This window comes from Ambystoma mexicanum, chromosome 6q, assembly GCF_040938575.1.
Source record: "Ambystoma mexicanum isolate Mex_15411 chromosome 6q, UKY_AmexF1_1, whole genome shotgun sequence".
Classification (NCBI taxonomy): domain Eukaryota; kingdom Metazoa; phylum Chordata; class Amphibia; order Caudata; family Ambystomatidae; genus Ambystoma; species Ambystoma mexicanum.
The window spans coordinates 720,453,914-720,480,928 of NC_090937.1; the positions used below are offsets into that span (position 1 = coordinate 720,453,914).

Consider the following 27,015-nt stretch of genomic DNA (forward strand, 5'->3'; position numbering starts at 1 on the left):
AGCCAAAGTTTTTTTGACAACACCATATCACCATTAAGTGGAGAAAGGAACGGGAAATAAAAAACTACACAACCGATTCCTTTCCTGAGGAAACTACGATTTAAGGTAATTTTAATTTTTAAAGAAAGAAAGTAAACCATAATCATTGAGAGCGAGAGTCACAGTAGCGAGTCCTGAAGTATAATTAATATATGTTTTTTACAGGTATACATGAAGACCATAAGTATATGGGCCAACCCCTGATCTATTGAAGACGTTTTTTGGCAATCCAAGGACTTAACCCACAAGCTGGATAAGGTAATTGGTTACCTTCTTCTAAGCATACCAAAATTTGAAGGTATAGGAATTCGAGAATAAAATACAGGATCCTAATTTTTATCTTTCTTCTATCAGCAGTTATGCCAATTTGAATAAGATAACTACTTCAATAACGAAGAAAAAGTTAATCATTTAGACTGTTTTTAAGCTGAACATGACATTACTCCTGAAGAAAGTCCAAGAATGACATTTGAGGACTGAATCATGTCAAGTTTAAGAGTCTAGTGATTACAGACTGTCTTAGAAAAGGATTAAAAATTCATATTAAATATTAGAACATCACTACTTAAGAAGATGCTCTCTAACACAATTTATTAATCTTGAAGCCCGATTAAGGTTTACTTCTGTCACGAAGACAGGTTACAAGTCTTTTTTATGTATGTATTGTAATTTTTACAGTGATATGTTTTTATTTGAGTGTTTAATAAAATTGTAATTTTGTACTGAAGACAAATTTAATGGCCTAGTTGCTGATAAGTTCCATCTACCTCTTCTGATAATTAATGCATCTACCCCCCACTAAAAGGTACATATTTCACTTTAGAGTGACGATGGTGGGTTTCCTCAGTCTAATTGAGTAGGGAAGTATACCAGGAATTCTCAAGTGTGCAAATCAAACGTCCTGGTAGGGGAGTATCCCAGGCAGCTGAAAAGGATTGTGTTAAGCAAGTTTGATTTGCAAATGGTGCACTTGGCCAAGAGAGGACTAAGGAACTGATCTGGAGAGAAACTACGATTGTGAAGTCAATCAGCTGCTGTGCAAGTGTTATACATGTCCAAGAAGGGCCCAAAGAACTGCTTTGAATAAACCTCAAGGAGTAAAGAAGAATCCAGGGGACGGGAACTACACTCTAGAATCAAGAACTTCATCCTTGAAGAAACATTTGTTTAAGTCATGTTCCTCTATGAACGCTTTTTTCAAACCAAGGTTAAAGCCAGTTCCCTTTTTTCCACTTTACAGTTAAGTTTGAAGTGCGAGGGTCGAATAGAACTTTGGACAGAGGACAGTTTTGGTTTCAACCTCCTGTCACAGATAGATCATAACTATTTGTTTAAGCAGGGTAATTGCTCTTAGAGCAGGGTCAGAGAGGCCTTTTCCCAACTCATTAATTTTAATAAAAGTCTTTAATCAAAAACATGGCATACTTGTGTACGTCTTTCATTCCTGACTCTCACATCTAGGAGTGGGTGAGTGTGGTCAGGTCATGTCTTGTGCCTGCTGAAATAATAAGTAACTGGAACTGGAATACAATCCCCTTCTCTTAGGCTGCCATCTTGCAGGATGTTGGCCACACACCAGATTTACTGTAATTGTACGAGCAATGGAAACAACAAATATTTTAGCAGCAATATCTTTGACCACAGTCATTCTATTTCTGGCATATGACCTCTACAGAGGTGCAGCTGTTAAGATGGTTGCCAAAATATGTCTTCAGCTGAATTTATATGCTTCTGAGATGTGGTCAGCACCCCAGATGTGCATGGATTGAGTAGAGTCATTACATTATTTGTGATGATATGATGATAGGATATCAGAGCACATGGATCAGAGCTGCAATTTTATCATATACAAGCTGCTAAGCAGATGTCATCAGTAACTGTACATGATTAATTGATACCTTTTCTGAAATATTTGCAAGGAACTTGGGGTTGGTCACCCTGAGTTACCAGTGGGCAACCAGGCATGGACTCCCTGCTCACTGTGCTCAGAGAGGCACAGCTCCACCTCACTGATGAGGCGAAACAAGGCTGAAACATGTGTATGGGGTTGCTGTTGGTACTTCTGTTCAGAGAGGAGTTGCCATAGCATTTCGATGCTTGACTGCCCATGTGGGCGGAACAAGGACTGATATGCAAATGGGAATTTCCCATCTGTGAAAAGCACAGTGAGCAAAAAGTGTGTGCTGCAAACTCTCATCTCAGAACAGCTTATCATGCCATGTTCTTTCTGGAGAGGGGCGCCTGCTACCTTTTTTGATCTACCAGCAAGCCACTGTACACAATGATCCTGCTTAAACACAACAATGATGCTTTCAATGCCGGCCACACTGATGCAGGAATAGTGGAATAGTAGAAAGGAATACCTTTTTTATTAGTTGTTTTCTTTGATTTTCTTGTAATATTTAGTAATTATTTAGATAAAGTTTGTGGCCTTGAAGAAGTAGACTGTATGCAGCCAAAACCTGATTGTCATGATATCACAATGTTTGATTCGACAGCCACTAACTAATTGACTTTAAGAGGCATGAGATGTGATTGTGTGTTCACTAGGTACAATAGTCTTAACAAGTATACGGTTAGGGTGTGTTTCTCTTAATTTAAGTTTTTTGTGGTATTGTGTACTGTAAGGGTAAGGGTGCAGATGTAGGAAGCGGACACAGTGGTGGCATTTTGATTATTAAAGTCTTATTTATGCCAAAAAAAGAAAAGAAAAGCCTATATTGCTTTACCTCCTATGAGGGGCTGCCCTAACTCAACAAAAAGATTAAGGACTCTGTCAGGATGTCCAGGTGAAATCAAAATATTACACTGTCCTGTGTCGAAATGCCTATTTACAACCCTCACACTTGTAACTAATAACAAAGGGATAAATGGACTTCCTGGTCCAGAGGAATGGCTTTTCTCCAGGTGTCAGTTCTTCTAAAAAAGGCCAACATAACATTCCAGGTTCAATCAAAGTAAAATTTCCAACAAAAGGATCTCTAGGCAATGCCAGGGGGAATGAGTCTCTTTCCCCTGGTCACAGTATTTGCAATGCCAAGAGGTTTCTCCTCTCCTGGCTCTCCACAAAGTTCACAGTACCAAGAGGACACCACTTCACCCTTGGCTTCTCCAGGTTCTCACAAACACCAGGGGCATTCGACCCTCTTGCCCCGGTTACAATGTTCATAGTACCAAGAGGACACCTCTCCTCTCTTGGCTTCTCAGGATTCTTACAAACAACACAAGGCAGAATGACTTTTTCCCACGGTTACATTGTTCACAGTGCCTGGAGGACACTTCTCCTCTCTTGGCTTCTTAGGGTTCTTACAAACAGCACCAAGCGGAATGACCTCCTTCCCCTGGTCACAATGTTCACAGTATTCGCAATATACAGTTCACCCGATTCTTGTCATCCCGAGCCTGCCTGGTATACTCTCCTGTCAGGCGCTAGGTCAGTCTTTCTGCCTCAAACCTGGTCAAGGGTAATATTTCTCGTCCCCTTATTTGCTCTTCCTGGTACAACCAACCTGTCTTGCCCTTCACCGAGTTACTGTGTATTGGAAGACTGTCACACAGTTCAGCTGGCAGCCCTGATATTCCCTCCTCCTAGGGACTGCCTTGGGTCCCAGACCCTTCTACTTTGGATTTTCACATGTGGGTTCCAGACCCCTTTTCTGTTGATTCTCAAATATGGGTCTCAGGACCCTACACTTAATAATGGCTCAGTTCTGCTGGCAGCCCTGGTGTACTCTCCTGCCAGGGATTGCCTTGGGTCCCAGACCCTTTTACTTTGGCTCTTCAAATATGGGTCCCAGACCCTTTTCTCATATTTGTAGCGTGCTTCACTTGGGCTTGGTTCACTTGCCTGCCAGGCATTCTCTCGTGTGCATAATTCTCTTGGTTTCCCAATGCTGGAGTTCCCGACTCCTCTTACAACCTTGTAATGTTTCTTGACTAGGCCCAGTTCACTATCCTGCCAGGCCTCTCTCTCAGTCTCTTTGGGGTGCTCTTTCATCCTCTCCCAACCACAGCCTCTGAGGTCTCCCTGTGAATCTCTGGTCCCCCAATGCGCACATTTGCACTTGTTCCACAAGGTTTCCGGTCCTCGGCAACACTGGTAAGCTTGTCCTGCTTTCCCTGGGCTCTCACGGTCTTCTCTCACCTCTCATCTTTGATAAACTCCTATATCCTGCTTGCAGCTTGGAAAAATTTCTCAGCAGAGGGCGCTGTGCATCGTCATCATTGACCTTGTGCCCTTCGAGGGCCTTCGTCCTGCTCGAGTATGACGGTATACAACCACCACCGCGCCCGTTGCCTCAGTTCGTGTTTTTCGTCTCACCGGCACAGCAGTCTCTAAGATGAGAAATACCTGAGCGTTAACAGAGAGGAAGGTGTAAATCACAGAAACTCCTTCTTGACAGAGGGGATAGCTGGGAGGAGCGATGAGGAATACGTTCGAGAACATCCAGTCGAAAGAACATTACCAGTTGGTAAGTAACTTGTTCTTTGAATGGATTGTGTCCTCCAACGTATTCCATATCTTTGACAGACTCCCAAAGCAGTACCAGTAAATGGAGGACGGAAAAGAATTTAGAGTACCCAATCAGATTGCAGAATGAAGAACCACCTTCCCAAAGGCCATATCCTGACCATGGATCGTATCCAGGGAGAAATGTTTAACAAAGGTGTGGAGCGAAGCCCATGTAGCAGCCTCACAAATATTCCTAATAGGAACTCCCCGTTGGAGGGCGGTGGAAGTAGCCACGCCCCTAGTGGAATGAGCTCACAACCACTCAGAAGGTTCCTTACCCGCCAATCGGTAACACTCCGTAATGGTGAGGATAATCCACCTGGACAAGGTCTGTTTGCTAACAACCTGGCCCAATCAGTGTCCAGCATATCCTACAAAGAGTTGATCGTCCACTATTATCCTGGACATCCTAGAAATGTAAAAGCTCAAAGCTCTCCTAGGATCCAACCTATGGAGTCGCTCCTCTTCCTTACCAGGATAAGGAGGAGGATAGAACGAAGGTAGAACCACCTTCTGACTCAAATGAAATTCAGAAACTACCTTAGGTAGAAAGGACAGACGTACCCTAAGTACTACCCTGTCCTTGTGGAACAAAGTAAAGGGTGGCTTAGAGGAAAGTGCCTGAAATTCACTCACTCTGCGAGCGGAAGAAACCGCAACCAAGAACACTGTCTTGAAGGACAATAATCTCAAAGGACAAGAGTGCAAAGGTTCAAACGGAGCACCCATGAGAAATTTCAAAACTAAATTCAAATCCCAAACCGGCACCTAGAAAGGGGACGATGGGAACACGTTAGTCAGTCCTTTAAGAAATTGAGAAATCAAAGTAATCTTAAAGTAAGAACATTTTTCAGACAAGCGCTTAAATATAGAAAGCGCCACCAGGTAACCCTTAATGGTACCAACTTGAAGGCCCCTGTGGGCTAAAGGAAGTAAGAAAGACAAAACCATAGGAATGGAGCACTGAAAAGAATCAACACTGTGTCCTCTGCACCAGTCGCAGAACTTATGCCAACGGCACAGAGATTTTGTTGCTGGTCTCCTGGCTGAAAGCAGCACCTCCATCACGTCATCCTAGAGGTTCCAACCCTTAGATCTCAACTTTTCAGATACCAAGCATGAAGATTGAGAGTCTTGACCTCTGGATGGAGAACCTGACCACCCTCGCGCAAGAGCAGATCCTCTCGGTAGGGAAGACGGCGTGGAGGGCAGATGGACATCTCTAGAAGGTCCGGGTACCACGCTCTCCTGGCCCAATCCGGAACAATGAGAATCATGTGGGAACCGAACCTCTGTAACCTCTGCCACACTTGAGGAATGGCGGGGACTGGAGGAAACACGTACAGCAGTGGGAATGACCAATCCAGTACGAATGCATCTCCTAAGGCTCCTCTCGGAGGAAATTCCCTTGAGCAGAATCTCTCGCACTTCCGGTTCCCACTCGTGAGAGATCGTGCTCTGCCTGCTCAGAGCGTCCACTGCTGCATTTTTGTCTCTGGCCAGATGAACCGCTGAGATCGAAATTCCCTGCTGGATGGCCCAGAACCAGAGCTGCATTGACTCTCTGCACAATGGGAGTGACCCTACCCACACTTTTTTGTTGAGGTAATGTATGGCCACTGTGTTGTCTGTCATGATCAAGACACTCTTCACCTGCACAGCCGGCAGAAAAGCCTTCAGGTTTAGCCTGATGACCCTCAGCTCTAACAGGTTGATGTGGAGTTCGGTCTCTGACGGAGACCAACGACCGCTGGCGGTCAAGTCGAGGGAAGCATCCGTCACTACAGTCACCTCTGGCCATGGTTGCCAAAACGGCTCCCCCTTCATCAGATTCCCTTTGTTGGCCCACCACAGAAGGTCCTGGAAGACCAAGAGTGGGATCTGAACAGGATCCAACATCTTGCCTGAGAACTGCGACCACTGCATTTTGAGGACCCATTGCAGGGATCTCATCCTCAGCCTGGCCTCTGGCACCAGAAAAATCCTGGACGCCATGAGGCCGAGCAACCTTAAGAATTCGAAAGCCGGGAGACTCTGGGCATGTTGAAACTTGTCCACCATCTGCACAATGTGATGAGCCCTCAGCTTGGGAGGCGAGCACTTCCCCAAGGACGTGTCTAACACAGCCCCAATGTACAGGAGCTGTAGGGAAGGTATCCGATGCGACTTCTTGAATTTGAAGGAGAAGCCCAGCCTGTGGAGGGAGCGGCAGGTGAGACCGAGGTGTTCCAATGCTTGCTCGGGAGAACGCGCCAGGATCAGCCAGTCGTCCAGGTAGGGGTAGACGTGAATCCCCCCTCACCTGAGGTACGCTGCCACCACCACCATGAGCTTGGTGAAGACCCTCGGTGCGGAGGTCAATCCGAATGGCAGGACCCAAAACTTAAAGTGCGAGTCTCCAGCCGCAAACCTCAGGTACATTCTGTGCTTGGGATGAATCGGCACATGAAAGTAAGCATCCTGTAGGTCCAGTGACACCAACCAATCCTGAAGTTGAAGGGCCTGGAGGACTTGAGAAAGGGTAACCATCTTGAACTTGTCCTTCCTGAGAAGTTTGTTCAACCAACTCAAGTCCAGGAGGGGTCTCAATCCCCCGTCTTTCTTGGGAATCAAAAAATAAGGGGAATACCATCCCTTGTTCCTCTCCACTACAGGCACCAGTTCTATAGCGCCTTTCTCCAGCAGGGTTAAGAACCCACACATCTGAAGTAATGGCTCGCCATTCTTGGAGATGCTGAGACAGTCTGCCCCCAACCTGCGAACCATGGGACATGGCCTCATGACTGTTTGGAAGCGGCTGCGGCAGTGCCTGAAGGCAAAGAGGCAGCTGCCTAAGCGGCTTTGGCACCTCTATTTCCCCGACCACTATGGGTACTTTTTTGCTGGCCCCTTTGACTGGTGGCCCCTCTCGTTCTACCAAAGGAGGAGTAGAAACGAAAAGAACCTCCCCTCCACTGGTGTTCCCTAGGACGAAAAGGGGGAGGTTGACGCACAGCGGCGCTTAAAGTTTTTGTTGCAGCTTTTGAGGTCTGCAACCTCTCAAGGCTCTCGTCAGCCTTGTTGCCAAACAAATGTGCGCCATCAAAGGGCATGTTCAGAAGACGGCATTGCACATCCGGAGCAAAACCAGACTTCTGAGTATAACGGTGCTCGCAGCCATGGACCGGCTAACAATGTCTGCGGTATTCAAACCTAACTGAAGGGATTCGCACATGGCATCCTTGCCGTCTTGCATGAGAGGCAGGAAGACATACCTTTCATCCCCCTCTGGGATATGCTCAGCCGCTAAAAAAACACAGTTCCACAGAGTGTGTGAGAACCTTGCTAAGGCCCAAGCGAAGTTGGCCTATTTCAATGCCATGCTCCCCGCAGAAAATACCTTCTGAGCCCAACCGTCAAAGTGTTTGTCGTCCCTATCAGGAGGGATGGTAGGGTACGCCGCCTGCCTCGAGGTGGCCATAGCTGCCTTAACCACCAAACTCTCGGGAGTGGGGTGAGTAGATAAATAGCTGGGGTCGCTAACGGAAGCGCGATACTTTTTTGTCAAAGATTTATTAACAGCTGGAAGAGATTCTGGTGACTGCCAAGCAGCCGCCACCCTTTTCTGTAAGGTGAGATGCAATGGTAACACCAGGTCAGAGGATGGACCTTGATCTAAAATATCCGTAAGATCATCCTGCACAAAGTCTTCAGGAGGACTGGACCAGCCCAGATACTCCAAGACCCTACCCATGAGCCTCCTGTATGAAGACTCAGCATGAGCCCCAGGCTCAGGCCTACCAAATTCCACTTCCAGAGAAGTGTCCACCCCACTGGCATCATGAAGGGTTTGCCTCAACTCCTCCAATTGACTGTCACCAGTAAAGATTGGAGCCACATCAACTTCACCAGGGTCCTCAAATTCAGACCTTTCTTCCTCTTCATATATGTTGTCCAGTGGGAGTCGAAACCCTGGCCTGAGGACAGAAGAGGGCCTGGAGTCCAATATTTGCCTCACAGACTTCGCAGTAGCTTTCCTAGGGGGATCCACCACATAGGGGTACTCCAATGGCAAATTCCGGGGAAAAATACCCAAAGGCGTTGAGTGTGCCGAAGGCTTCGAAGAGCATCGACAACCTCGGCTTCATGAGCGCCGAAGGCTTCGGCGTTGACGTCGACACTGGTGCCGACGGCATCGTGGGCTGATAAGATGGCAAAGCGTTGACGTCCGAGTTGGACAGACACGGCGCCGACCGAGTCGACTCCGGCTTCGAGCCCTTAGTGTCTCGCTGGGGACAAGGACCGAGACCTAGAAGCACGTCTCGTGCGACTATCCGAAGACTTGTCCGAATGGGACCTCGAAGGTTTCTGATGCGCGTCGTGGACCCGATCCCGAAGGCGTGTGAGCCACAGTACGAGACCAATCCTGGCCGGCTTCGTTAGAAGGCGCGACTGGACCTGTGTCCTGCAATTGAAATATCGTCAACATTTGCTCCTTAAAGGCAGCCCATTCCTCCGGAGTCGAGGACTTCGTCGGGCATGCCACTTTCCTCGCGACTCCATCCTCCGAAGAGGACGGGGAAGGCGACCGGTGACTTCCGAGAATGCCGCGATGAGGAAAAAGAATGGCGGGAACCACTGCGGGAACGAGAACCCCGGGCCTCCTACCTACGCCGAGTGTTGCCCCTCAAGTTGTCGGTGGACACCCCTTTGGATTTTGACTTGGATTTAAGGGACTTACTGGGCTTTGCACCCCTACCTACCTGGAGCTTCCCCTTATGCTCCTGGAAGGCCTTGGCAGTTAGCGACTGGCATTTTGAACAGTCATCGGTTTCGTGACTCTCACCCAAGCACCACAAACGAATGCGATGTGGGTCACTGATCGACATTTTCGACTTGCAGTCCCTGCAAGTCTTGAAGCCAGACCGCGGAGTCGGAGGTGTCGAAGAAAAAGAAGCAACATGTTCGCGGAAAAAACGGAACTGAGGCTACGGGCGCCGTGCGTCCTATTTATAACATCCTGTGACGTCACCCTTGATGAAGGCCTTCGAGGGACATCGACCCGATGTCATCGGCGCAGGACGCCCTCTGCCGAAAATGTTTCCGAAGTGCACAGCTGTGGACATTACATGTCAAAGATGTGGAATACATTGGAGGACACAATCCATTCAAAGTGCCAGCTAGCCACAGCGATGCTGTGACAGGCTGCCACTTCTGTCAGTCACTGTAAATTCCTCTGGTGACCCCTCACACGAGAGGTCACAGAGGAAGTTACTGTGCCTTTTGTTTCCCTAGGTCGCTGAGGCGTCTATAACCCTCGGTGGACCTGGGGAATCCTTGAAATACTTCAAGGTTTATAAAAGATGGCTTGAAAAGTACACAATTGAAACCTATTTTTATAAAGCTTTTCCAACGGACAAAGACGCCTCTGGCTTTGTCCGTCGGCAAAGCTTTATAAAAGATGGATTGAACTGTGTACTTTCCAAGCCATCTTTTATAAACCTAGAAATATGTTACATATTTCTAGGTTTATAAAATATGTCTTGCATACTACACAAACCATAGTAAGGTACGCACACAAATATATAAATGCTTACAAGCATTTATATATCTATTTGGTACCTTACTTCAGTTTGTGTACTTTGATAGGCCACGCCCATCCCACGCCCCCAAAATGAGGGCCCCTTATCGATTTTTTACTCCACTTATAGCCCTGGGCACTGAAAATACATACATTTGGGAAAAGCATACACTTTAGAATATATATGAGTGATAACATAGCACTAACTCTTTGGCTCAAGCATTTGAAACAGAGGCAGCTTGTACATAAAGTCAACAGGGCGCAGATCCGACACCCATTCTGGACGAGCCAAGTCAACCCAGTGGAAACACGAGCGCTCCTTCAGCCGCAGCAAGCAGTTGAGGGAGCACTCCTGGGCTGGATTTAACTTGATGCTGGCGTGAAAACAACAGATTCCGGTGGAGTATGCCTTAAGTTTACAACTGTTGTTTAGCAAGATGATTTCATAGGAATCTATTCGAAAACACTGCTTGCAACGGGTGATTAGGAGGTCGCGTTTTATCACAAAGCAGAGAGTAAAAGTGAAGAGTAAAGTTAATTTCGCCTGGATTTACTCTTCACCATTACACTCTGCTTTGTTAGTGATGAACATTGCATTCAGGTGGCCCAACAACACACATAAGTGGTAATGTTGGCGGTCCCCTGCATGCAATTTGCGTTCATTTAAAATTATCCTCTTTGTGGCTCTTCAACCAAGTTTTCACAGAAAGTGAGCAGTAAAATGCACCATTTTAAACCATTATTTTAAACATTTTCTCAGAGGAGAATCCACCCTGAAAATCCCTTTGGACTCCCTTGCTACACTGTGTCACTCTCACATATTTGTGGGAAACATTTACACGCTGTGAGACACCACTCACGCCACCAATTAAAAAATACCCCAGCAGTCGCTGGCTTGAAGGCAGAAAGGACCGTGGGGTATGGGGCAAAACCTCTGCCACCTCACGCGTGGTGAATAGCTGCCCTGTACCCGTCTCAATTGATTGTTTCGACAAATGTATGTTCATTAAGGGAGCGGCGGATGGCATTGGCCGATTTATGTCGGGCAACCCCCACAGAAATAAGCGAACGCCCCATTTTGAATAGGGACTTAGACAGCTGCCACGCATTCAGCAGCACGGAACAGACTGCCAAAAGTGATAACTGCATTGCAAATAACGCAATGTGCTATCTGCGTGGGCCACTTAAGATTACCAAAACAGACACAGGTTGTGGTGTACTCACAATTTGATAAAGAAGTTTCCTCAAATCGACAAAAATCCGTGCTTACAGAATTTGTATGAAAAAATATAGAGAAAGCGTACATTCTTAAACTATACACCAAAAAACCACAATTACTCGAATCGCTAGGCATACGCATAGAGTACTTTCAGATTCAGGATTACTGACTTTATTTGCAAGCATGAACAAGAACAATGCAGTCTTCTATATTTGCCAGTCACGCATATTATTCTTTGAAAGCGTTGACAAACACTATGGGCCTGATTCATGGAAGTGTTTTATAATGGTGCAATCCCTTAGGAAAACGTTCCATGAATCAGGCCCTATGTTGGAGATGTTCCAAAACAGGTGCAGTGCTTTAATTGTATTTATTCTTATGGATGTATGCATTTAGACTATGTTTCCATGCAGATGGCATCTATTTGAAAGGCAGGATCTGTGGTAATCAATGGCTGTATGTTTTGCAGTCAGCAAAAGCAGCTTCCTTCTGGTTCACAGGTAAATCTGGAAGACTATTGACTAGTTGTGTTCATGAATTTTAAAGAAACAGATTATCAATTTAAACAGTTGACAATTTTGACTCGACCCCAGGGAAAACGACTCCTGGCGCATTAAATAACGGAGCTTTTCCACTCACCTTCCTTTGCCATTGTAAAAGCTTTTATCAGAGTTTTGATGGCCGGCTTGTGTTCTTTGTTTTCTAGCATTTTGTCTGCCAGTAATGTGTACACCCTCCAGAGGCTCTCACAGGCCAGCGAGTTTTGAGTGCGGCCTGTCTCATCCGTCCATTTTCGCCCCACTGTCAGATGATAGAATGCTTCATAATGCTCTGCAGCTTTCTCCAGCTGACCTGTAAAATGCAAGTCATTCATGAAGACAAAAGCTCTCTCAGACATCAACACATATCTAGAGGTCAGTGAAAAGTCGCCTGGTCTGACCCGTTTGAGAAAAAACCATAGCTAGGAGTCAAAATGTGGAAAAAGAAAGCTTTTATAAATGAAAGATCGATACCTTAATATTGTGCATAAGCAGATGGATCAAGCAAAGAGAACCTGCCTACATCAAGAGTTATTTTACATGAAAACAATGTATTTCTTTGTAAAAAAAAAAAAAGATTTCAATCCACTCCCCTCTGCAGTTCTTGATAATGTGAAAGCTGCATACACAAAAAAAAAAAAAAAAAAAAAACTGTGACCATGTTCTCCAGGGATCTCCACCTACAAGATGGGTACACAGTATAAACAAATAACAAATAACATCCAGATAAAAAAAATAGAGAAAACCGTGAACCTGCTAACAGAGGCTTGACAAAAACAATTATTGTTCAGTGAAGTCAATGAGCAGCATTCTGAGTTTGGAAGTAATTCGGTGGAAATTATGCTAAATTACTGCCAAAATCGGTTACTGTTACCACCCCCCTCTTGGACAAGTGGGTTTACCACAGGATTACAAGCAGTGGTAGGGCAGTTTAAGTGATGAAAAGAAATTCTAGAAACAATATTCCAGAAAGCTTCGTGCACACACTTAGAGCTCAAGTAAGATTCAAAATCATAACTATGTGAATCGTTATGCATTCCCTTGAAAACATATATATATCAATCCAGAATGTTAAGTGGTCAAATGTTTAATGTGTAGGTCTCATTCAAGGAGAACAGACACATGGTCAGCAGGTCGGCCAATGCATTTCGGAAACTAGTTCATCATCAGGGCAATCTGCATCTGAATAGATCTATCTGCACAACTGTCAAAAACCTCTAATTCAAAGAGGGCGAAGACTCTACCTCTAGAGGAGTCTCATGCCAACTCCTAGGAAATATAGCCTAAGTAGATTTTCTTTAGGCCAATTTGCGTCCCCATTTTTGGAGTCCATAGGACTCACTAGGGTTTTTGACAGACATTTTGGCTTTGAAGTGGAGGATCTACCTCCAGTATGATGCTAGAGGTAAATCCTCCACTTCAACGCCAAACTCGGGATTTGGTGGAGTAGTAAAAATGGCACTAATTCTGTTACTTCCCCAAAAAAGTGGGGATAACAGATTTATTGCCACATTTATACCGCTCCTCCAAACTTGGACTGAGGCCCACTGTTTTTCTCAATGCCCTTATATCAACGTCATTCTCTGTCCCAACTAATTCCAGCGCTAATCTTATCTTTAGCACCAAAGACACAGCCTCCAGAAAGGCCACTAACCCCAAAGCCCATACCAAAGTCCCGGCACCCCTATTCCCTATTGACATCACCTTCGGAACCCACCCCCTTGCCTAGCGACATCCTCATAGTCCTGCTCACCTTCCAGGACTTCTGGCATATCAATTTCCTACCCTTGGGGTTTTTGAATAACAAATAGTTTTGGGGTATTTTTATGGTAAACACCGGGCCTCATTACGAGTTGAGCGGTATTCCGGTGGTAAATCTGATGAAATACCACCCAACTGAATTAGTGTTACTGCTACTTGGTCCAGTGGAATTACTGCCGGATTACAAGTGGAGGTGTAAATACCCATTTTTTATGAGCCCATAGGATGCTATGTTTTTTGTTGTTGACTGAATTACCACAGCAGTAATTCTGCCACATTAGTTCTGTTGATTTAGCCGATTTTTCGGCAGGGAGTTGGAGAATTTACCTCCAGCACGATACTGGTGGTAAATCCTCCACTCCACAGCCATACTCTTAGTATGGCAGAGCGGGAACATTGCCAGTAATTCCGTTAATGCCAATTATTTCCCACTCCGCCATACTTGTAATGAAGCCCCAAGCGACTGCCTGCTTCAACCAAGTGAAATTTCATATTAGTTTGTTTGTTTATTTATTAATAAGGCATTCCTCACCCGACGGTATCTGGGCGCAACAAGAATATGCAGTTTTTATATACAGTACAAGGTAATTACAGTTAAGATACTACTTACAATACAGGCAAATTACAGGTATGGTACAAATACAAAAATAGTACAAGGAGAAGATTAGAAGAACAACCGGTTACATTCAGATATCGCTAGAGATAAGCCAAGTTTTCATATTTTTCCTGAAACTTGGGAAGGTCTGGTCGGTTCGGAGATGCAAGGGTAAGGCATTCCAGTATTGGCCGGCTTGTACCAGGAAACTGTTCCCACCTGCTCTTTTGAAATTGAATTTGGGAATTGTAATGCAGCAGGATTGGGCAGCCCTGGTGGGGCGAGAGGACGATTTTCTGATAATTTATTCTTGGAGGTATTGTGGGGCGGCATTATTTAGACATTTGTGGGTGATGGAAACTATTTTGAATTGAATGCTATCTTTGATGGAAAGCCACTTGGTATCTCTTCTAGCTTCAAAGATGTGTTCTCTCTTTGGAATGCTTAAGGCAGTTCTCAAAGCATTATTTTGTAAGATTTGAAGTTTGTTAGTGGTCTGTTTACTGGCTCCTGCATAGAGGATGTTGCAGTAGTCGAGTTTCGACAATATTAAGGCTCTCGCTAGAGTTGTACAGCTCTTAGTGGATAAGTAAGGCTTGCAACCGTGAATCAACTTGCATGTGTACGCTGTTGCAGAGGAGGTAGCGTTGACTTGCTTTCCCATGTTGAGAGTAGCGTCTAGGTAAAAACCTAATGTTTTGGTTTCTTTGGCCACTTTGATAGCTGTACCATCAATGGTGAAGGATGTATTTGCACATCAAGTTTATAAAGATGGGCTGGAGCACCTAGGATTAGGATTTCTGTTTTATCGTCATTCAGGTTTAGGCCATGGGCCGCAATCCATGCCTGATTGATTCTGTATATTTTAATGAGAAGGGCTAGATCTAGGTCATAGTTTCCGGATAGAGGTAGGAGTATCTGGGTATCGTCTGCATAGTTGGTACTAATGATACCCAGATGGTCCAATTTGTCAAATAAAGGCTTAGTGAATATATTGTACATAGTGGGGGGAACCTTGAGCGACTCCACATGTAATTGGGGCAGGGTCAGCGGCTGCCGACTGGGAAAAAAACCTCATTGTCCTGTTGTTAAGAAGTGATTGAATCCAGTCAGAGGCTTCTTGAGAGAAATTGGCTGCAGAAGATAAGTGTTTGCAAATGATTTTATGATCCACCAGATCAAAGACAGCCGAGAGGTCTAGTATAAGGAGCAGAGCGCACTGTCTTTTGTCCTTGAGTGAGTCAATTTGCATTTTCAAATCAATTACTGCTGTCTCAGTGGAGTGGTCTAAAGCCGATTGTCTTAGACCTATGAGGTGATCAGTCTCGAGGTATTGCTGGATTTGGAAGTAAGCTGCTTTGTCTACGATTTTGAGGAGGAATGAGAAAGTTGTAATAGGCCTATAATTAGTTGGCACTAATGGGTCAAGAGAAGCTTTTTTTAGTAGGGGTAGGACCCACGCGTCCTTGAGATTAGTTGGGACGCTGCAAGTGTGAAAAAAAACATTTATTAGTTTGGTAATAAATGGGGCCAGGTTTCTGGCGGCTTCTTTAATTTTTTGGGCAGTACAAGTGTCACCTTGGCATCTAGAGGGTTTGAGTGATGCGATAATTATTTCTACCTCTGTATTGGAGATATGTGAGAATTTGAACTGAGGGGGACGGTTTATGAGGAATTCTTCAGGTTCAAGGTGTGAATCTAATTTGCAGATAGTAAGTCTTTTGGCTGCAATTATATTTTGGAGAGTGGCAATTTTATTAGATAACGCATTTTGTATGTCTGTGCACCATGCTTTGTCCTTGATGCAAGGATCTTCAGGGGCTATAGGGGATTCCAATTCCCATAGTATCAAAAAGAGTTCCTTAGAACTGGAGCTGGCTTTATTAATCCTGTCATTATACGTTTCACTTTTGGTCCGTATGATTTCATCTATGTATTTGCTAGATATTTCACTCAGGTTAAGTTTATTTTCTTTGGAGGGGAGGTTTCTCCATAGGACTTCTAGTTTTCTCTTTTCTGCACACATAGCTTTTAACTGAGGGGTGAACCAGGTGTTAAGATGGGCTTTTGGTTTGCTTTTACGCATTTTAACTGGCGCAATAGTACCTAGAGCTCGGGACATGGTGGAGTTGTGCAATTCAACCAGCTCCGCTAGGTCGGATGAATCTGATGTTCGTTTAGGGTGGATAAGAGAAGAGGCAAAAGTTAATCTGTAGTTATGTTCCGTTTGCTCCTAGTAAGGGAAGGTGGCACTATCTGTTTGGTTTTGGTGTCTGTTCGTTTGGTCTGCGTAGTGAAGGTGATAAGGTAGGGGTCAGTCCAGCATAAAGGTTGGATAGATGAGATACAGGTCTCGGAGTTAAGGTCTACAACCCAATCTAGTGTTCTGCCTTTCTCATGAGTGGGTTGGTTAATTCTTTGAGTAAAATCTAATTCTGCTAGGGCGACAGATAGTACCTTAGCCTGCTGGTCATTGGGGTCTTGGTAGCCCAAGTTAAAATGACCAAGTAACAATATTTGTGAGGTGCGTTTGGTGTTGTCCGAGAGTAGGATCATAATGTCTTCTTCGAAGGTCCCAATGGGGCCTGGCAATCTGTAAATTAAGTGGATGGTTAAATTACTTGCCTTGGTTGTGGAAAGTTTAACTGAGTAATTCACAGGAATTAACGATGGGCGTGGTGGGTACTCTGAGCCCTAAACTTGACTTAGCGATAAAGGCAATGCCGCCCCCTTTCGATGCGACTATCAGCTCTTACAATGGTGTAACTGTTGGGTATAGCCAATAGGAGGGAAGGTCCTGCAGCCTTGTGTAACCAAGTTTCAGTTACAGCTAAGAAGTCTAAGTCTGCTGTGTTGATTAGATCAGCTAGATCAGTGACATGGGCCACCAACGATCTCGCGTTAATTAGGTCACCTTTTAGCGGGGGGCTAGTTGTGTTAAGGATGTTGGTTCAAGTCTTTCCGAGGTTGTCTTTTTTTGTAGGTTTTTAAAGTACAGTTGTTAGTTCCAATCAGGGTGATAGGCATATCATGTGGTTTAGGCTGTAAGGAGAGGTGTCTGTTGACTCTAGACCCAAGCCAGGAATTTCTATCACTAGTAGAACATGGCTGGTTCGGCGTAGGTTTCCTAGCGTATCGGTTTATCCATTGTGATGGGGTGAGGGTTTCAGTAGCATCTGCGTTGGCAGCAGTGTTGACATTGAGGTCTTTGATGGTTTGGTTTAGATCAGGTAGGAATGTAGTTGGTCTGATATTGAGATAGTATGAGTTTGGGTTGAGGGGTGGCAGACATTTTGAGGGTTTGATCCCTGGAGATAAGGACTTGGTCATGTTTATAGTTGCCTTTAAGGTTCCAGAAAAAGGGTGAATAGCTACTATAGTATGAAGGATGGCCTGGGCTAAAATGAGCAAGAAGGTGGTTAAGCGGCAGCTAGCAGCGCACATGTTGTAGTCGGGGGGCGACTGTTAATTTACATGCCTCTGACAAAAGGCACTATAAGAAACAGCACAATTGCTATCGTTGGCTATGCGGGCAGTGGGCCAATAGCGGAAGTTTATGGCAGTTCGGGGCAATGGGGAGCTACCAGCAATATGTACCAATTCAGAGCCATGGGTCGATAGCAGTATTTTGTGCACATTCAAGGTAGGAGGGCAACTACCAGCAGGGTGTACCAATTCAATGGGACAATAACCATATTGTGTGCATGTTCTGGGTAATAGGCAGGGGATGATACATATAGCATCCTCTCCTCCTGGCCCACACCACTTTCCATGGCTCACACACAGAGAAGGATAGTCCAGCGATTAGTGATAGCTATATTGTACCCGTGATTCGAACGTGTCATGATGACGAGTACCCATTTTTGACATGTGTGACGTCACTCACGTACCTACGTGATGATGTCACAACCTTAACACATACATTAACGGCCATTTTGGCCACCGATTCCACAGCGCCCGGCTGGATCAGCTCCTCTCTACAGCATCCTTTTGGACTGACACAAGTAAGTACTACAATGTAGTTCTAGCATCTCAGGTGACACACTTCAAGGTGGCTTGACACCTCCATAATGACAATCGAATTGCACCGTTGTATCTCGGCGGCTTTCTCTCTCATTTATATTTACTTACACATTACGCCTCCATTTGTAGGTCAACGCTGTTTGGAAACAGTGCTCAGTGGTCCCTTGAAACCTAACTACAAACTACCTTAGTTGGAAGGTCTACTAACTACTTATCTGCATGGACATTGTACAGTAAGTCCTTACCTTATCTTATACATTAGTAGGCCAAATGTAGCCACTAACTAAGTTTTATAACACAGCATTTCATTTGTCCCTAAAGAGAAGATCCTTCCTCTACTTCATTACATTTTTGACCCACACTATTGAGCCATCTTCTACTACTCTTGTGAATTATGAGAATACGGTAGGCTTGAGAACATAATGTTTTGACATTTTTAACTTTACTACTACCATCACTAACCAATGACATTTGTGATTGGGTTAGGCCTTGGGCACTAGTTGGAACACCATGGATCTAGTGACTAACAAGACCATTATATGACTAACATACGATCAATATATGGTACTACTTAATATTAGGGCATTGAAAGGATGCATTAGATCTTTTACCATATTAACACAAATGAAAGTAAATCATATGAAGAAACTATGGGACTGGCTAACATTGAATTGTTTTTTAGAACAAGAACTTTTTACAATGTGGATACAAATGTTAAAATTAATAATCTTTTGATTATGATGAGACGGTGAACCTGAGGAATTAGTTAACAATGAGGTGTTTGAAGGTTTTACAAAATCCCCCCAAAATGTTGATACCAATGAATGTTATCTGTTGTGACTATGAAAATTGAATGATGATATAATTGTATATACTTTCTTTGCATTTATAGAAAATTGTTGATCGTTGAATTAATTATTGCAGCCCCTGATGAAGAGAATTGATCTCGAAACGCGTTGGGCATATCAATCATGAAAAATAAATCATCTTTAAGAACACATTTATTATGAAGTTGCACCTGAATTATTTGGTTCAAAGCCTTCTATTTTGAATTGTATGTAACCAGTCTACTTCATTTACATTGAATATCTGTTATGAGATATAAATCCAGTGAGCTTTTTTAGCCATATATAGTGTGCAAGGGACGCGAGTTCCCCAAGTAGGAACTTATCTTGTCTCAGTCAATAGGCACATATCAACAGTACGAGGCAGTGCAGAGCAACGGGCAAATAGCAGTATTTAATGCAACTACAAGGCATTGGGCCAGTACCAACAGTATGTACCAGTTTAAAGCAGTGGGTCAATAAGTGTATTTTGTGAAAGGTCAAGGCAAGAAGGCAAATATTAACAAAGTGCACCAAATCAATATCAGTATTTTGTGCACGTTCAGAGCAATAGGCAGATAACAACAGTATGAGGCAATGCAGAGCAATGGGTCAATAAAGTGGTTAATCCGCAGGGATCATCAGTTTCGGAGGACCAAGGTGGAGCAGGGCGCCAGTTAGGCGTCTATTAACAAGGCAGATTTAAAGTGACACCATTTATAAGTGGGCAGATATTGACCAAGTTAGTACGGTATGTCAGTAGGCAAATAGCCACACATTGGCTAACTCATCATAGTAATGAGGAGCCTCAGAGAGGGGGTGCAAGGTGACCGCTTAGATTTGTAGTGTGGATGGTTGCTAGATGAACCTTGTAAGCCACAGAGTTAGCCTGGCCTGGGCGCAATGAGGCAAGCAGGACCTTTGCTTAGTGGGCCTTCGCTGCTGCAGGGCCGGCTTCCGCCTGCCGGCAGATGTTTCGGCTTCAAATGTTAATTATGTTGCCTACAACGCGTTAGCAGCCTGGGGCCTGAAGCGGCTGCCATTTTAGAGGCAGGCAGCCTCAAAACGAATGATTCACAGTAAAATTGGTGGATTTCAGCAGCATCAGTGAACAAGGGAGACTGCTTCAGGTAGTCTAATCCCCATGAACACTCACCTCACAAGAGGATAATGCACACCAGACAGGGCAGGCACTCCTACGGCATGCTGATCAGCTTCTCCTGCAGCACGAGTATCGTGGCTGTCACAATGTGGAAGGGTGTCCAGGGCGTGGGGAGAGGGCTCCTGCCCTTTCTGTGATCTGGATGGAATGGGTTTACTACGCACACTTACAGAGCTCAAACTCAATGTAGGGAAATGTGCGTCACAAAACATGTTTGCACCAACAGATGGCAAGTTAAATAATTGCCTCTGCAATGAGCTTGAGAGGTAGAGGTGGGAGACCATCCAGTTCTCCCTTGTGAGGAAAAAAAGCAAAACTACATTTTACAGTCAATATTTATTTTTGTAGTTAACATTAAGCTTCATGATTAACATAAGATCTGCAAAACACTAAGTATACAGGCTTAAATCACAGGTTGTCCGAATCAGCTTTTCAAAGAAAATGTGCACTACAAGTAATTTATCAGTGGCATCTTCCATATTTTGTATTTTTGAAATATACAGGGAGCTAGCACACCCAAACATATTTGCAACACAAGGTACAGGAAAAGGGGAAGTAGGAGTGGTCAGTAGGCAAAAATAAGACACTGTCTTAAGCTGTTGGTTCCCACTAAAATGATGTCCTTGTAAATAGAAGATCAGATGAAATTTACTCCAGAATATGGTGGGCCATGAAATAAAACTGGATTGCTCAATATATGGTCCATTTTTAAAGACACTTTCACTACTTAATCACAGAGACAAATGTGTTCATAATTCCTTACCATCTTATGACTTGTTCAGGAGCCAGTATGAAATGATGTTCTGGTCTCAGTTCTCCGTGAGCAGGGGTTCATTTTACACAAAACCACCATCAAGTTTAATACAAATTGGCACCATCTAAGGCAGTCACAACAAAGATGTAAAAGACCTGTATCTGGGTCTATGGTGAGGCGATGCTAGGTGGCTGCTAAAGGTACTATCAGCAGGAAGACTAAGGTTTGCATCAGACTCGGCATATAAGTAGACAATTTGGGTCTGTCATTTCGTCGACAACAATTTTTCTGACACATTTTTTTATGACACTTTTTCACCGAAAAAAAACCCATCAAATTTTTATTTCTATTTTTTGGGGGTTTCCCCCTGAAAGCCAGCCAGGCTTTATCATTTTTATACTATTCTTGACCCCCATCCCCTGACCCTTATATTTTTCAATGGGTTTTTTCAGTGATAGATTTCAATTAAAAAAAAAAACATCGATAAAAAAAGCTGGCGATGAAAGGCTGTTGTACCGACAATTTGTCCCCATTTCCAGGGCATGTGGCACACAAATTGTCATGTTCCCTGCAGTGGCATTAAACCTTGAAATAACCCTATAAAGAGTACATTTGTATTTATTGAATTAATATAGTGCTTTCGTCAAGCACAGTATGAGTAAATTAACGGTAGAATATTGAGTGAAAATAAATAAATATGACATATTTAATAATATTAGTCAAGAATAAGAAAGACAAGATGAAGATGTTCTATAAATAAAGAAGAAAGGTAGCCAGGGAAGTAGCAGCCCAAATATGCAAAGGTAGAGAGTCCCAATGTTTAGGGGCATGTAAAGAGAATGCCCAAGAAGGACAAGGGACAGTCAAAAGAAAATGAGACGCCAAGTGCAGAGAACGAGTGGGGAACAAAGATAGATAAAACGAAAAGAGGTACAGGAGTGAATAGACAATCCTCACATTTGAACACAATCCAAAAAAAGTGGAAATAAAATATGAACATGAAAAGGGAGCATGTGCAGAAGCCAAAGAAGAACATTTAGAAGATCGGGATTATAAATAAAACAAAAGATGGACAGAAGAATTATTATCTGAATGAAGAGGGACAAGACCATTAGCAGGAAGACCAACAAGAAAATCAGAGCAATAGCCTAGGCATGAAAAACATAAGAGCAGTAATTGAGAGGTTGATGATCTGGAAAGTATTTAAAAGGCAGAATTTTCGAGATGTTAAAGTGAAAAAAGCAAGCTGCACGGGCAATCCTTGATATATAGAGTGAAAAGGAAAGTGAAGAATCAAAATAACACCAAGATTGTGTGCAGAGGTAGACAAAGGAAGGTTAGATCGATGAAACAAGTTGGGAGGAGGAGGGTGGTGCAACTGAAGGAACTGATGCAGGGGGGAAAAAGAAAGTTTGTTTTGGAGGTGTTAAATTGGGGTGAGTGCGTAAGCATCCAAGTGTAGACTGTAGAAAGACATGAGGAAAGGATAAATTTAAGTGACTCACAACACATAGAAAAGGAGAAACAGATATGTACATGATACACATACATAGGATACATTGAAAAAAGAAATAATTGCAAAAAGAGGAGTAGTATGGAGTGAAAAAAGGAGAGGATGAGGCATAGAACCTTGACGAATACCATGTAAGATAATAGAAGGAAGAAGAATGGCCAGGCTAGGATACAGACTAGGTCTGGTCAGAAATTTAAGAGGAAAATAATTGAAAGACAATAACAGAAAGTCCCAGTGAGGCAATAGTCTACTAGCGTATAGAATGAACCACTGTGTCGAATGCAACTGAAAGATCTTATAAAATAAGTCATGATATGTGTTTAGCATGGCCAGCAGAAAGAATGCAATCATTAACACAAAGAACAGAATATTCAGTGAAATGGAAAAGTTGGAATCCTTATAGAACTAAAGGCAAAAGAGAATTGCGTCAAGAAAAGATGAATGTTGAGAATACACTAGACATTCTAGAATTTGTGAAAGAACCAGGACAATTAGCAACAACTGAAAAGTCAAATAAAGATTTTCTTTACAATGAACTTAACAGTTTTAAATAGACAGAAATACATCAGTAACTGATCATTTTTTAATTTGATTTTGTTTGTAGGTTTTTCAGAGTGCAAACTTGTATTAGTACTGTTTCAAAATGCAGTCACAACAAGATGCAGAGAAGTTAAAGATGGAGTGGCCTTAGAACACATGATCTGGAGATCGGGGTTAGGCTACAGGCCTGAGATAAGTGAAGTAATGATAGACATGGCAGAAAAACACAACAGAGACAAATGGCCATCATTATTTGTTGTATGCCTTAGTGATTTACTACAGTACCAAGGTACCAAGCAGAATAGCTGCAACAGATTTTTAAGAAAGGAGTAGAGTAGAGGACAAGGTACAACCTGCTGCGTCCGCAGGATGGCTGATTCAAAGTTAACAATGGGCGAGAAGATAAGTGGGGGAAGAAGTGCAGAAATATAATTAAAATGCTGGGAGCAGGGATAAGTACACGCTTGAGTTCACTGGGAAGAACAGTGGGAAATCGGGACTTTGAGTTTTGGAGCAGAGGATACCTCTATCCTTGCATCTTACACTCTAAGAGGCAGGCTGTAAGTGATTTCTGGAATCTTTTGAAGCTTGGTGCCGCATTTAGTTGGGAAGAAGATTGTTCCAGTGAGATGGACCTAGGACTAGTAGGGTTGAGCCTCACCTCTGGCTCTTTAGAGGTGTTGGTAGAGAGGTCTAGATTGTCTTACATGTAACCCTTTTCTACACAGGCAGCTTTTGAGGCCTTTCTGATGCAGATATTTTGAGGCTGAGGAGATTCTAGTAGGTGTATGTTCGGTTATGTCCAGTTGTTTGTGGGATATAATTTCAGCCCCAGAAGGACAAACTAAAAGTCCAAACTAGGCCTCACATGTGAGATTTAACCTGGCCGATAGAAAAGACCCATTGGAACATGCAGGCCAGCCCAAACCCATAATACCTAGCTGAGGCCTAGTGAATGTGAAAAGTGGGCCTCACTCAACATTACCAAAATGGGAAGGCACCCAGGTGAAGAAAAGTGTGCATTAAAACGTAATAATGCTGAATGTTCCCAAAGGATTCCAAAAGACATGCATTGCTGCATACGCTGACTTCATGTAAAATGCGAAAAGGCATATTTTGGCTGAGCAAAACAAAGAGCAGCATGATACATGAGACTGGCATACATAAAAAGTCTGTGCATTTGGAAAATAAAGAAGGAATTATGCCTTACATCTAAAGTGAAGCCAAGTGACATATTTCATATGACAGAAACAGAAATGTGTACTTTCCAACATATAAACTGACATTTAAATGGAAAGGCCTACTTGGAGTTTTAAGGTGGAAACCGGTTTTCCATGTTAAACTGTGGCCCATGTGTGGACAATAAAGAAGGAACACTCAGGCCTTTTCAACCGACAGACTAAAGAAATATATTTACACATGGACAGAAGGCCCAGAGGCAATGTATTGAGAATAAATATGTTACATGTAAAGCACATTCTTTCGATTTAAAATGCCAGTTCTTTCAGCATTATACATGTAGCTTGCTTTTGCAGGTTCCCCCATTGAATTGCTGGGCTGTGTATCTGGATCTCTGACCTCAGAGACCTGTGGCTGAAGCCCATTATGCCACCATCACCATCTCATTATGGCACCATCACTTGATGCCCATTATGCCACTGAATCCCTAGGAATATCACTGTCTCAGCTAGCCCTTGAATTTTGTTCGGGTTAATCTCCCACCCTTCCTTCTTCAATCCTTCCATAATGACTTCTAACTGGTTTTGCACACTTCTCTCATCCTTGCCCTGAATCAAAATATCATCAATGTAGTGAGAAATTTGTATGTCAGGTTTACACGGTATCTTGTCTAAGTGCTCTGCCACAAGCCGGTGACAGATAGTCGGGCTATGTATGTACCCCATAGGTAACCTCGTGAAGGTGTACTGACGCCCACTCCAAGAAAATGCGAACTGCTCTTGGCACTCTTCAGCAATTGGCACAGAGAAAAATGCATTGGCTAAATCTACCACTGCATACCAGGTCCCCTCAAACTTTTGGACATTCTCAATCAAGGTAATGGCATCTGGGACTGCGGGCACCAAGGGAGGAGTGTGTTTATTTAACTCGCGGTAATCCACTGTCATCTTCCAAGACCCATCCCGTTTTTTGAGAGGCCAGAGTGGGTTGTTGCACACGGTAGTAATAGGGCGTAACACACCCGCCTCTACGTACTCTTTGATGGTGTCTGAAATTTCCTTGTGCCCCCCGGGAATGCAGTATTGGTTCGTTGCTACCCGCTTGGTCGCCACAGGCACCTGCACTGGGGGGCATCTTCAATTTGCCTACGGTAATGGGTGTGCAGGTCAATGCACTCACCCCAAACTGATACGTTTTACCTCCAAGTACCAAGGTCAATCCTTCTAGAATGTCAAAGCCAATTATGTACTCAGATATCGGGACAATCAACACTTGGTATTTCTGCCAAGTCAAATTGCCTATTTTCATATCCACTTCTGTTTCTACTGCGGGGGTCTCCTTCCCCCATAGCCCTGTAATGGTAAAGTGTCTGCCTTTGAATCGTGTTGGATTTCCATGAATCAGAGAGGCCTCCGCCCGGTGTCCATCAATGCTCGCACCCCTCGCGTATTTCCCAGCCCCCAAAAAATCTTAACATTAACATGGGGCCACCTATCAACTTTTATGCGAGCGGACGCTGCCGGAGCTTGCCCGTAACCCTAGTCAAATTTTGAATGAGTGTAACCTGACTCTGCCTCTAACATTGCACTCACCACCTTCCTCAAGTCAGCATATGTTGGCTAGTACGGGGAAGGAATCCCCATAGACCCTTCTTCCTGTTCTTCCTCAGGAGGGGCAGAAGGTGAGGTGTCCCTCTGTGGCTTAGTCACCATCTGTTTCTTAACCTGTTTATAGCGCTCTTTGGCTGCAAGCCCCCTCTTTTTGTATAGTTCATACATTACTCTGGTTTCAATGCCATCAATCTCTTCCCGTGGCACACCATCTTTTAACAAGGCTAAAAGCATGTCCTTTCTGTACACTCTGGAGTCTCTATTATCTTGCCTCCTGCCTTCAGTTCTTCTCTCACTACGCCCCTCTCTCTCCCGCGGCTTGTCTTCACTCTTGTCCCACTCCCCTAAGTCTGCCAGTTGCCGGATGGCATCCACCACTTCATCAGTGGGTTTGCCCGTCATACCTACAAGCAAACTCATAATTTCACTTTTGTATGCGGGCAGAGCAGTTCTGATCACCATATTCCTGGTTGAAACTGAATGCGGCAGAACCCCCATGTGTCCTGGTTCATTTACATGAATTGCCTCCTTCATAGCATGCTCGCTGACCTTTTGAATTGCCTCTTTCAAAGTGTACCACTTCTTTTCCTCGCTATGCCAATCTGTGGTAATAGGATACTTGCGGTTACATGCCTGGGCTGCTGGGTGCAACAACGAAGTTGCCCATTTTTGTCAGGGGTCGGCCCTGCCCTTAAGACCTCCTGTACATTGGTGTCAGTTGACAAAGGCAAAAAGCACGGTGAGTCTGTGGAATCTACCAACAACCCTGCGGCGCCCCCATCCAGCAATCTCACCATCCATGTCAGTAAAGGTTCCCCTGACTTTTGCCTCAAACGAGTAATGATTTCCCCAACCTCCTGCTGGGTGTAATCTTCCAGCGTGGTTAAATCCACAACCCCGTCTGCAGGATTCTGCGGGTGAGGTCCGGCATGCCGTCTTCTAACGGGCTTTGCCGCCACTGTCTTTTGATTAAGTTCTGCTTTGGAATCTGACTCATTTGCCAAGCTGCTCTCTGGGCTTGTTGAGTCAAAAACTTCTCCATCCCACTTATCAGAGTCCCACTCCACACCTGCGGTAGCGATTACAGTTGCCACTTTTGTTTGGTTGACCCCCACCTCGTCTTTTTCTATACTTGTACGGGGCTACTCTAGCTGCTGCCCTCTCTGCCACAGCCTAATATTTAT

The 27,015-nt window shown here is 44.0% G+C and overlaps 1 protein-coding gene across 2 annotated transcripts in view; it reads right to left on the reverse strand.

Annotated features, from left to right (window-relative positions):
* The window catches only part of TTC29 (tetratricopeptide repeat domain 29), a 1,778,411-nt gene that overhangs the window by 938,974 nt on the left and 812,422 nt on the right, over positions 1-27,015 (reverse strand). For both annotated transcript variants that reach the window (XM_069631241.1, XM_069631242.1), the window contains exon 6: positions 11,971-12,183. In XM_069631241.1, the coding sequence (XP_069487342.1) occupies positions 11,971-12,183 (213 nt within the window). The remainder of the gene's footprint in view (positions 1-11,970; positions 12,184-27,015) is intronic.